At 45.6% G+C, this 11521-nt stretch overlaps 1 protein-coding gene across 1 annotated transcript; it reads right to left on the bottom strand.

The window, feature by feature from the left end:
* Window positions 1-2092: 2092 nt before the first annotated feature.
* Window positions 2093-3745, bottom strand: PTF1A (pancreas associated transcription factor 1a). Its single transcript, XM_020978257.2, has 2 exons — window positions 2879-3745; window positions 2093-2304 (listed from the first exon to the last, which is right to left on the bottom strand). Exons 1-2 carry the CDS (start codon window positions 3687-3689, stop codon window positions 2102-2104), a joined length of 1014 nt encoding a protein of 337 aa, XP_020833916.1. The 5' UTR covers window positions 3690-3745; the 3' UTR covers window positions 2093-2101.
* Between the last annotated feature and the right edge of the window lie 7776 nt (window positions 3746-11521).

The following is an 11521-nucleotide window of genomic DNA, read 5'->3' as shown; positions in this document are numbered from 1 at the left end:
ATGCTCCCCTCTTCTCCCTCTGCCGACCACTCCCTTTTACCCTCTCCACTCTTATCCCCAAGGGTAGATCAGGCTAACCATTCTACTTTATCCACTCAATCTCTACCTCACTTTTTTTCCCTTTTTGCATTCCCCCACCCCTTCCCCTTCTCTGGGACTAGGACCGATGGCCCTGAACCCTAGGGTCTTTAGAAGCAGATTCGAAGTGAGCTGGCAGGATGATGGGAGAGCTACTGTCTCAGTCACTCAAGCCAGAATTGAGGGAGGCAGGCTGGCAAGCAGGCCTTCAGGGCTGCCCGTGGGCAGCAGCTTCCTCTTGACCTCAATTCCAGCCATAAATCCTCCCCTCTTTTTCCTCCCCCACCCCGAGTCTAGGTGACAGTTTGCCAATTTTTAACTCCCATCATCTCCTCTTTCTCTAATGTCTACGGATCCTTTCCAATCCCTCTGGTGGACCCCAAATTGCTGACCTGAAAAAAAGAGTCTGTTGCAGTCAAGATGAATTAAACACAAATAGGAAACTAATTACAAAATGGGATTTGGTTTGGTCTAACCTTCACTTCTCCCTACCCGCACCACATATACTTCTTCTTCTTCTTCTTCCTGATCCCTGATCTTCTATTTCCTGAATTGTTTTTCATTTTGCTGAGAACTGTGGTCAGACTTCCTAGATGTCAATTTTTGTTCATTGCTGAGGTTATCCTCTTGTGTTCTAAGCCAGCCTCTTCTCCAGTGCCTCCACCCCTCCAATTGACCCAGGGCATCTATGAATGCCTCTGCAGTTGGTGGGTTCCACTTGAATTAGCCCACAAAAAGTCTGGAAATGTGTAGTGGTCCTGGGACCTGATATGACGTGTGAGCTCTCTGAAATGAACCAAAGTAACTATTGCGAAGATTTTAATTGGAGATTGAGAAAGTAAATGTCTTTTGGAAGCAGACTGGTTATGACCTGAGAAGATCTATGGAGAGAATCCCTATTTCAGTCATTCAGGCAGGAGGTATGGGGGGGCATTACTCGTTTGGAGAACATTTAATGTCTCAGGCAGGGCCATAGATTTAAAGGTGATTCAAGTACAACCCCCTCCATTCTGCAAGTATGGGTGAGAGGGTAAAGTGATGGGCAAGGATGGCATAGCTAATAAGTGTCTGAATTAGGATTTGAAGTCCTGTCTCCTTGATTCCAATAATAATGCCCTAGCCACCACAATACAGAAGGGGCTGGAGCTAACATAGATCAGGCAACTGGCCCAAGGTCACATAAGGAGTAAGTAGCTGAGTCAGGATTTGAACCAGGTTCCCTGACTCCACCTCCAGTTCTCTTGCCAGTACACCAGGACACCACCTCTAGTCCTAGGATCACAGAATTTAGAGCTGGAAGGGACTTTAGTTATTTAGTATGACTCCAATATAGTACAATCAATATCATCTTATATATAAAGAAAATGAAGCCCAGGAGAGGTAAAGAAAGTGACTTGTCCCAACACCTGCCCTACTTACCTCACAGGGTTTTTGGGAGACCATGTGTGAAAACACTGTAAATAGTAAAGTGCATTATGGAAATAAGGTTAATTTTTACTTCTCTCCCTTCCATTTCTTCTGAAAAGGTTACATCACATAGAATATAAATGCATACATACATTCACATTCATAATTCTTTTCTCCCTCTGACTTGGTTTAACTTCCCAAAGTGAATTGAGCCTTCTCTCAGAAGTCTCCTTGATCCCCAGATCCTCTTGACCATAAATAAATGATGTAGGTGAGGGGAGAGTGTAAATCACATTTATTAACAACACAATAAACCATATCTGGTAATAAATTATCATTCATTCTGGCAAGAGTTTTTCCCAGTGTTGTAGAGTTCTGCCAAAGGTGCTGTGAAGATTATATATACTATTGCATATTTTTTTTAAAAATCAGGATAAATTATATAAATTATGCATTTTTAAAAGACAGTCTACTTCATTAACTGTTCTGAGTAATAAATAGATAAATAACAAGCTGTTGATTGCCATTAGGAAAATGTGATTCTTAAATTAAATTTACAAGAGATATTTACACCTGCAGTGTGCACAGAGGCACAATCAGTGGAAGGCTGGTGTCCTTAGGACACAAAATCAAAGGGCGGTTCATTCTCTATGTTGTTGAGGGAGGATTTGTTGTTTAGTTTCCTGGGGTCTTCTGGAGTCCACACTTTCGCTGTTCGGATAATGTTTTGCTCTTTGAGTTGCTTTTCATCTGTCCACGAGAGAGAATGCCCTGCAAGGGGCGGAAGTCCATAATCTGGGTCGCTGGGGGATGGGGATCCTAAGCAGATAAGGGAAAAAAAGAAGAGAGATTGTAAATATCAAGTCAAACAATCAGCGTTCCCTTACTGCCCTTCTTATCCACTCCAATGAAGCAGGTGTCTCACGGTTCCTGAGATGACCCTCTCCCAAGTCTCCTTTACCCTTCCTTGGGTTCTTCCTTTTCTCTAAATCGCCCTTCCCTTGTCCTGTCTAGTCTGTCCAGTCCCAGTGCCGCCTGGCGCACGCCCTCCTTTAGTTGAGGTCATAGGGGAGAGAGTTTTTCTAGTTATTGAAAGAAGGGGAGGGGCGAGGGCGGGGGCGTCAGTGCTGGTGAAAGCTGGCTCTTTGCACTCTAGAGTTGCGCTTGTTTCCTGGACTGATTCGTGTGTGTGTGTGGTGTGTGTGTGTGTGTGTGTGTGTGTGTGTGTGTGTGTGTGTGTCTGTTTCTGTGTGAGCGCTCGAGGGGGCGGATGGGCTGGCTGGTTGTTCGGTCTTGCAGGTCGTGGGTTGCCTTCGTTTCTATCTGTGAGCCCTCATCTAACTTGGGTCTTTCTCAGGGCTGGGTCTCCTCGTCCCTGGGCTGAGGGGGCCACTTACGGGGCCCCGGTGGCAGATGATGACCTTCTTGGCCTGGCTCCCGAGACCGTCCCCTCCCAGGCCGCCGCCGGCCCCGGCTCTGACGTAACCTCCACCGCCTCCTCCCCGAAGGGGCAGGTCAGACTGGACAAGCTCGCTCAGAAAGTTGATGTAGCCGATGGCGAGGCGCAGCGTGTCTACCTTGGAGAGCCGCTTCTCGTAAGGTAACGTAGGGATGTGAGAGCGCAGCCCTTCGAAGGCGTCGTTGATTGACTGCATCCGCCGCCTCTCCCGCACATTGGCCGCCTGCCGCAACTGTTGCAGCTCCGCCTCAGAGCGCACACGCCGCCGCCTCCGCGCTGCCGCCGCAGCCGCTGCAGCAGCCGCCGCAGCGGCTGCGCTGCTCAGTCCCCGCAGCCGCCCCCCGGGGGAAAGCACGGTGGCGCTCCCAGAGCACGGATAGGCGAGGCAGGGCGCGGGAGACTCAGGGCCGGGGGAGTCGGGGAAGCTACCGCCGCCGGGGGGCGCCCCGGCATCGCAGCAGAAGCCGCCTCTGTCGTCCGCCTCCTCGGGGACCCCCGGCGGCGCCCCTGAAGGGTGCTGAGCAGACTGGGGAGGAGGCAGGAGTAGCCGCGCTCCGTCGCGGTAGTAATACTCGTGTAGCTGGTGGCTGAGAAAGTCCACCTCCTGCTCGTCGGGCAGCAGCTCGTCGCCGTCCTCCAAGGGGTCCCGGGAGGATTGGTCAGTAAAGAAGTCCTCCTCATCGAAGTAGGGCGAGGGGAAGCCGTCCAGTCCCCCCGGGAAGTGCTCCAGCAGCACCGCGTCCATGCTTGCCGTCTGGGGGCTTAGGTTTCACGGGGACCGCCTCCTTACTTTGCTCTACTTCCCCACTCCTCACCTCCCTTCTTTCTGAGACTTGGTGCACTGAAGGTAGGTGAGGACGACCTTCTCCACTCCCCCCCCCGCCCCGCCCCGCCCCCGCCCTCGGGAACTGTAGCAGACGCTCAGGTTACGGGGCTGCACCCGTCGCAGCGGTGCGGTGCACTCTGGAAGGCTATCAGAGACTTGCTAGGGCTGAGGACCGGCACGCGAGGATTCTTATAACTACATCCACAGGCGCGTGCCATGGACCAGCCGTGCCAGCCAATCAGAGTGCGAGGGGTGCGTGCAGGGGTGGGGGGTGGGGGGTGTGGAGGAGGGAGGCACCGACTGATTTGGAGAGAGTGGAGTGGGTGGGGAGGATAGAGATGGGACCTAGAGAGCCGACATGACGGCTTTCGAATCCCCTCCCCTCCCCTCCCTTTCCCTTCTCAGAAAGCCTAGGGGTAAAGGAGGGGGCGGAGCCCACATAGGGTGGGAGGGGACACAAGGGCGGGGGCCATAAAGTCCTCCCCTTCTTGAAGCTTTCAGCTTTTGCACCTGCGCGCATGGCCTCACAAGGGCACCTGTGGCTTGGCTTGGGGTTTCCTGAGCATGAGCGGAGGACAGCGGGTACCCTCGGCCCATTGAGAAACACTGAGGCCACGATCTCCTATCCCACGACATCTCCACGAAAAACTCTGCATATTGAAGAGGAGCCGGAGGACGAGTACAGGATGCTACATGAATAGCAGACTGGGTAGCCCAGCGGCCAGTTCTCCACCCCGCCCCCCCCGATTCCTCTCTCTCTCTCTCTCTCTCTCTCTCTCTCTCTCTCTCTCTCTCTCTCTCTCTCTCTCTCTCTCTCTCTCTCTCTCTCTCACACACACACACACACACACACACACACACACACGGACTTTAGTCCCAGTAATTAGTAATTACATTTGGGGCTAGACTGTGATGTCTTCCCCTCACCTTGGAATCTTGATCCCCTGTATCGTTTTTTAAAAGAGTATAAGAGTTAGACCAATGCCATTGTCTACTTCGGAAATTCACCTCTCAGTGCTCCTGAGTGATCTCCCTGAGCTACTGGGCAAGCTGAGAATGGGTGGAGAGAAAGGAAAACGTGACCGTTCTGCGCGGAGGGTTTGTTCTCGTTTTCTCTGTATGTCTGGTTCTCTGGGACAAACCCCAGCTGCCAAAAGACACAGGGAAAACGGCAGGAGAGAGGGGGGAAGGAGGGGGAGGGAGATGGAGACAGAGACAGAAGAGATACTCAGAGAAGAAAAGAAGGTAGGTGAGGGGTTGTCTCTTAGGGGCGCCCAGCGGGGCACGTTTCTTTTGAGAGCGAATAGGGACCCAAAAGTTCGAAGCAATAAAACCTGATTTAAAAAGGAAGCATTTGAAACTTATGAGCTTGTGTTTACTCGGGGAAGGTACGCAAGTTAAAAAGGGAAAGTAAGATAAAGAGTCAAGCTGGCTCACCTTTCTGGCCTTACTAGCCTCCTGTGCCACCCCGATATCAAAAAACCAACGACTGCTCTTTGTGCGTAGTCTCCAACGTGGCCATTTTACCACCGATTTCGGTGGGCTAGTCTTTCCTCCAGTTCCAGGGCAGTAAAGAAACCCTTTATAGTTCAAGACAATTGCTTGATTGTCTCTTCGTCAAAACACTGTTGGAAATGAAGTTTCAGGCTCCCCTCAGGCACATTTATGAACTTCAGCCGGCAGGCACGTGTTCATTCAAAAGAGGCGAGAGATACAGTAGGAAACTGAGGAGGTGTCTTTCTCCGCTGGTGCTTTCTTTTCTCAGACGTTTGCCCTCCCTGAAGTTTCTGGGGACGTACAGTCTCGCTTTAGAAAATTAGAGCCCACTAAGCTTTACCGTGGCTTGAAAACATTGACTGGTGTTAGATATTTCCTTAACTTTTGGGAGAAAACGTCCACAGTTAGCAGAATTCATTTCTTAAAATATTCCCAGGGGAAAGCGATACCAATTTACTCCGGGTGTAGGATTAAGGTGTGAAGAAAATCTGTAAAGACATACAACTAGGGGAAGCTAGGTGGCGCAGTGGATAGAGCACCGGCTCTGAAGTCAGGAGGACCTGAGTTCAAATGTGACCAAACACTTGACACTTACTAGCTGTGTGTCCCTGGGGAAGTCACTTAACCCAAATTGCCTTTAAAAAAAACCTACAACTAATTTCGACCCGATGATGCACCTTTTTTTGTGGGGTGTCTACTTTTGAAGGTTAGCTCATGTTAAGGTTCATACATCCATTCAATAAACATCTATTTAAAAGTCTCTTAATATGCCAGGCACTGGGGATAAAAAGCCGAAAATGAAAGTCAGCTTTCTAGAAGAGTTTGTCTTCTCTTGGAGGGAAAGAACATATACTCATATAAGTAAATACCAAACATATAGAATACAAATAGAAAGTAAAAGGGAGAATAGTTCATCATCTCTCCTGATCCCCAGGATTTTTTCAAAGATTACTGGCAGTGTGATACTCAATAATCATATGAGCCACAGAAGGATGTAGTGCATGTGGGTCTGTTAATTAAAACTTCTCTTTTTCCTCCAACTCCCCTTCCCCCCTTCATCTTGTTAATCAAGGAATATTTTTAAAATGATGAAAACGTGGAAGGCTCTTTCTCTGTTGACTTTAAATGTGGTCCTTTCATTTCAATGTCTTTTTGGCTCTGTGGCTTAGAAGTGGTTTGAGGATCAGGCCTTGGAGGTCAGTGACAGGGGCAGATAGTTCAGTGTTCTGATCAAGACACAGGAAAAGAAATTCCTCTTGGATTTAATAGCAACAGACTTTCCTTGGGCTAAAAAGGGCAAATGTACCTGGTGAGCCTCTACATTCTGAAACTCTAGTAAACAGCTAGACTAAAGCATTTCACAGAATGCTGATAAAGCCAACCTAATGTCAGTGAGCTGCAGTCACAAAAGAATCTCAGACAAGAACCTAGAAGTCTTTCTTGGTGCCACTGGGTATTGGTGAGGTGAATTTGTGTGAAGTGCTTGAGGTGGGGGGTATCAGGGTGGGAGGGGGCTAAGGAAAAGTATGTAAGTGTACAGGCATAGTTTTTTGGGGAGGGGCAACTCACTGTCCAGCATCCCCTCTAGAATAAAAAATTGACTCCCAAAGTACTGTTTACTTGTTTGGGAATGAGTTACATTGGCATAGTGTATATGCATGAGAACTCTCCTAACAGAAACCTCTCAGCCACTGGCCTTTCCTAGGTTCATCACCTTTGAGTCTTCCCAACAGATGTAGGAGTGAGGATGAAGCTTTCAGGCACTGAAGTAGTGGGATTGGAGGGAGGGGAAAAGAGGCGGGACACTTACTGCCTCCAGTCACAAAGAGGTCAAGGTCTGAAAGGCCCTCCCACCAGGCAAGTGGTGAGAGGAGGAGGTGCCACTGGGAAACACTGAAGCATCTAGGGACCCTGATCATTGATGTTGGTCTACGGATGCACAGGGATACACTAGCAGGATTTAAGTAAGATGTGAACAGTCCTTTATCTGGTTAAGAAAAAAAAAAGGAGAAAGGATTCCCTTCCAATAAAAGGGGATTTTCTATGGGTCACTGGAGGTCACTATAATGCAGACGACCATCCTCTGCCCCACTAGACTGACTGGTTAGACAAAAATCAATAGCTAGGCCTGATCCTGCATCCTCTGCTTGAAGGCCCAGCCCTTGATTACTTCTAATCTTAGCACCCTCTCTTCTCTTCTTGATACCCCAAACCCTAGCACTGCACCTGACATAAGGCCCCATTCAGTTTCTCAGGTCCACAACCTAGGCTCCAAGACTCTCAAAAAAGGTCCTGGGATTTCCCAGCTCCTTTATAAAGCTAGACGCAGTAGGCACCTAGTTAATCTAAACTAACCAAAAAGTCCCTGGGAGGGGGGTGATGGATAGAAAAGGAATCCCAGGTATGAAGGTGACTCTAGATGGAGTGATAGCTGTCAGAGAGGCACCAATTAAAAAACCTCCAACCCCTCCCCAATCGATGGAGAGGCTTGTGAAGGGAAGGTGGTCACTGCTTTTCCAATCCCTACCTATCACTTTTTGTAGACTTCTTTCCTTTGAAGTCCTTCAAAGCAGGCCTGCCCCACCCTCAAAGTCAGGCTTCTCATAGAACAAATGGGCACAGGCTAACAGACCAGTGTTGCAAGGGACCTTGGAGGCCAGGTAGGGCAACCCTTTAATTTTACAGATGAGGAAACTGAGGTCTAGGGCAGTTAAATGAATTGCACATGATCATACTGATAATTAACATCAGAGGAAAGATTCAAATCCAGATCTTTCTACTGTGCCAGACTTCCTCCCAGTCCCTAGTTCTGATTGGCTTCAAATTTCAAATTGTCCCAGACATGCACTAATCCAGTACTCAGAACTCCCAGTTCTAGGTAGATTTGGGGAAGGTGAGTTAGGATGTTTGGGAGTACAAAATAGGAGGGAAACTCATGTAGAGTTTCTGTATTTTTCCCAACCATATGTCTGTCTTCTACACTCCATCCTAAAGATCTTAGTTATTTCCTATTGAAAGTCTCCTGTATCTGGGAAATTCTTTCCTCAGTTCATGAAGTAATATTCTAGGTACCAAATTATTCTCAGCCCCATTTCCCCTCTGCCCACCTCTAATCCCACTAAATAATCCTTACCCTGTTACTTCCCATCTTCTCACATGCAGAATTTATCCTAGCAACAGTTATAAAATGGTTTGCCCCATTCTGCCCTCTGTTTCTTCATTCTTTCCCCTTCCTCAGATAGGTCCCTGTGCCTTCTTGGTTTCCTCTTTCATTGACCATCAAAAACAACACAAAGTAAAACAAAATTTTTAAAAAAAACCTGCTATGGGAAAATGAATTAATACTAAGATGTAAATGGTCTATAATAGTTTAAAGCATTCACCTTTCCAGGGGAGCTTACACTTATACCTGTGAGTAATACATTAAGTTAAAGACAGAATCAGTAAAAAGGTGGCATTTCAAGCATTAGCCAAAGGTGATGGGAAAGATTTACTTGAAAGTGTCATGAGGTGAATGCCTTAATATCAGTATGGCATAGTGGAAAGACAATTCCATTTGAAGCCAGAGAGCCTGATATTGTTATTAACCTGATCTGCATCATTTTTCCTTTCTTTGTATTATTTTCCTCATCTGTAAAGTGAAAAAATTAGACTAGATGATTTCTAAGCTTCCTTCTAAAAATGCTATAGCTATGATATTTGCTAGAGGATTCTCCACCTATAAGGTCTACAAACAATCAGGGTTGATTGTTCATTTCAAAGCAAAATGTAAGTTTATCTGGTGCAAGCTTCAGAATGCCTTCAGCTTATATGAAGACTTCATGTCTGTCCTCTTCCTAAGGTATGTTGAGATGTGCTTTCAAAGAAGGAAAAGGGCCCTTAAATTTGTCTCATACATAACATTTTGAGGCCTCTCCCCTAATGACCACTCCCTGTGTATGATTTCAAAATCGAGAGAAAGAGAAAGAGAGAGAGAAGAAGAAGGAGGAGGAGGAGGAGGAGGAGGAACAGGAGGAAGAAGAAAGGAAGGAAGGAAAAAAAGAAAGAGGGATGACCCTGTTCAGAAAAGCTAAATATAAAAGGGATATTCTAGCACCTTCTCCAGAACACTGAATGGTTTCCAGTTTTCCTGTACATTCTTGTCTTCTTTCCATTTCCAAATTGTTAAATATTAATCTTTGTTAAAGAAAGACTTATGCTGATATAATTCTTCAAATACTCATGCTCTGTCATTCCAAGGTTTATTTGATAAAGAGCAAAAGCTTCCATAGTTTGTCCTTCAGTCTTGTTATTAGGAAAGGTGTTTGAACTCCTGTAATGTCAACACAATAAATTAAGAATAACAGAGGAAACCCTCTGATACACTGGGCGGCTCTGTGGAGGCTCAGCAGGCAGCACAGAGTGGGAAGATATGGATCTGTATGAGGAGGAGAACTAGCCACAAGTATAATGTACAAGTTCTATCGAAGTATTACAGCAAGCAATCCAACCTCTGTTTCTTTGCCACAGTGATCATTTCAATGGGAAGTGGCAAGAAAAATTTAATTGAAAAGAACACATTTCAATATTCCACTCCTTAATAATACTTCATATATTCATATACCATGTTAAGGTTTATGAAGCACTTAACATAAATGCATCTCATTTGATTGTCACAACAACTCTTCAAAGCAAGTAATGCAAGTATTCTCATTGCCATTTTACAGATGAAGAAACTGAGACTCAGAGAAATTAATTACCTAAGGTCACCTAGCTAATAATTGGTAAAGCTAGAGTTTGAATCTAGGTCACCTCTATCCAAATCCAATCCAACACAATCCAACAAGCATTTCAAAAATTTATTTATTTATTTATTTTTAGTTTCCAACATTCACTTCCATAAGCTTTTGAGTTTTAAATTTTCTCCCCCTCCCTCTACTCTCTCCTAACAAGACAGTATGCAATCTGATATAGGTTCTACTTACACATTCATGTTAAGCATATTTTCCTATTAGTTATGATATAAAGAACAATTAGAACTAATGGAAGGAACCACAAGAATGAAGCAATGAAACAAAACAACAAAGGAAAAGGAGAGCAAATACTATGCTTCCATCTGCATTCTCACTCCATAGTTCTTTCTCTGGATGTGGATAGCATTTTCCGTTGTGAGTCCTTTGGTCTTGTCTTAGATACTTGCATTGCTGAGAAGAGCCAAGTTTATCAAAGTCAGTCATCAAACAGTGTAGCTGTCACTATGTATAGTGTTCTCCTGGTTCTGCTCATTTCACTCAGCATCAGTTCATGTAAGTCTTTCCAGGTTTTTCAGAAGTCTGCCTTCTCATTATTTCTTCTAGCACAATAGTATTCCATTACATTCATGTACCACAACTTGTTCAGCCATTCCCCAATTGATGGACACCCCCTCAATTTCCAATATTTTGCCACCACAAAAAGAGCTGTTATAAATATTTTTGTACATGTGGGTCCTTTTCCTATTTTTATGATCTCTCTGGGTCAAAAGGTATGCAAAATTTTATAGTCCTTTGGGCATGTTTCTAAATTGCTCTCCAGAATTGTCGATCAGCTCACAAGTTCACCAATAATGCATTAGTCCAACAAACATTTCTTGAGTATCTATTGTGTATCTACTCTCTACTCAAGTGTTAGTAGCTGGGAAGCACATAACAACAACAACAACAACAACACACACACACACACACACACAAACACACAAATCTTTGCCCTCAAAGAGCTTACATTCTACCAGGAAGTTACAATATGTAAACAGATGAATTTTCACTGAATTTTTAGAGGAGAGAGAGAGAGTGAGAGAAAGCTCTAAGGACGAAAGAGAAGGAAAGGCTTCTCATCATAGGTAGCACATAAGTTTAGCCTTAAAGGGATTCTCAGAAGTGGATGTTTAGGGAGCCTAAGACTTGGCTTAGAGTTAGATGATGAAATATTGAGTCAGAGTCAATAAAGTTTTTAAAAGTACCTACTATGTGCCAGGCACTGTGCTAAGTGCTGGGGATACAAAAAAGCCCTGCCCTCAAGGAGTTAACAGTCTAATAGGGGAGACAATTCATGAAAAGAAGCTTGGGGCAAGGGAGTGGGGAGGTTAATCTGTCAAATGATGAAGTCTTGCAGTCAGAGTGGGAAATGATCTGAGGAGGTATGAGTTTCTGAGTTGATTTCATCTTGCAGAATTAAGAATTTTGGGAAATGATGAACTCCAGGAAAGCAGCCAGGTGGAAAATAAGTACTGAGTTCGG

This window comes from Phascolarctos cinereus, unplaced genomic scaffold (assembly GCF_003287225.1).
Source record: "Phascolarctos cinereus isolate Bilbo 61053 unplaced genomic scaffold, phaCin_HiC Scaffold_1;HRSCAF=81, whole genome shotgun sequence".
NCBI lineage: Eukaryota > Metazoa > Chordata > Mammalia > Diprotodontia > Phascolarctidae > Phascolarctos > Phascolarctos cinereus.
Note: the sequence above shows the minus strand (reverse complement) of the source record. Positions and strands in the feature narration are given on the sequence as shown.